Raw genomic sequence first — 255 nt, 5'->3', positions numbered from 1 at the left:
CCCCCCCCCCAAATAAGTAAAGTTGCCGCTCATTTTCTATTTTTTGTGTAGGTCTGAGCTGCGCACATTGGAATCGTTTTTCCTCTGCAATGGGCACATGTGAGCAGTGGATACAAGAACTTGCCCAAGAGCGACAGGCAAAAGAGGACTGTGAAGATAGTAGTATGCTAGGAAAAATGCAATCTCCAAAACGTGGTAAGCAAATCAGAGCACAAAAATATAATATACGTATTGCAGCGTACAGGCCCGGTTTCC

General features: G+C 44.7%; 1 protein-coding gene across 1 annotated transcript in view; it reads left to right on the top strand.

Annotated features, from left to right (window-relative positions):
* The window catches only part of UHRF1BP1 (UHRF1 binding protein 1), a 41,444-nt gene that overhangs the window by 29,463 nt on the left and 11,726 nt on the right, over positions 1 to 255 (top strand). The window contains exon 14 of the mRNA XM_018560600.1: positions 52 to 195. Coding sequence (XP_018416102.1) covers positions 52 to 195 — 144 coding nt within the window. The remainder of the gene's footprint in view (positions 1 to 51; positions 196 to 255) is intronic.

The sequence above is a fragment of the Nanorana parkeri genome, unplaced genomic scaffold (genome assembly GCF_000935625.1).
Source record: "Nanorana parkeri isolate BGI_ZX_2015 unplaced genomic scaffold, ASM93562v1 scaffold468, whole genome shotgun sequence".
Lineage (NCBI taxonomy): Eukaryota > Metazoa > Chordata > Amphibia > Anura > Dicroglossidae > Nanorana > Nanorana parkeri.
This window is presented reverse-complemented; position numbering and strand designations above follow the sequence as displayed.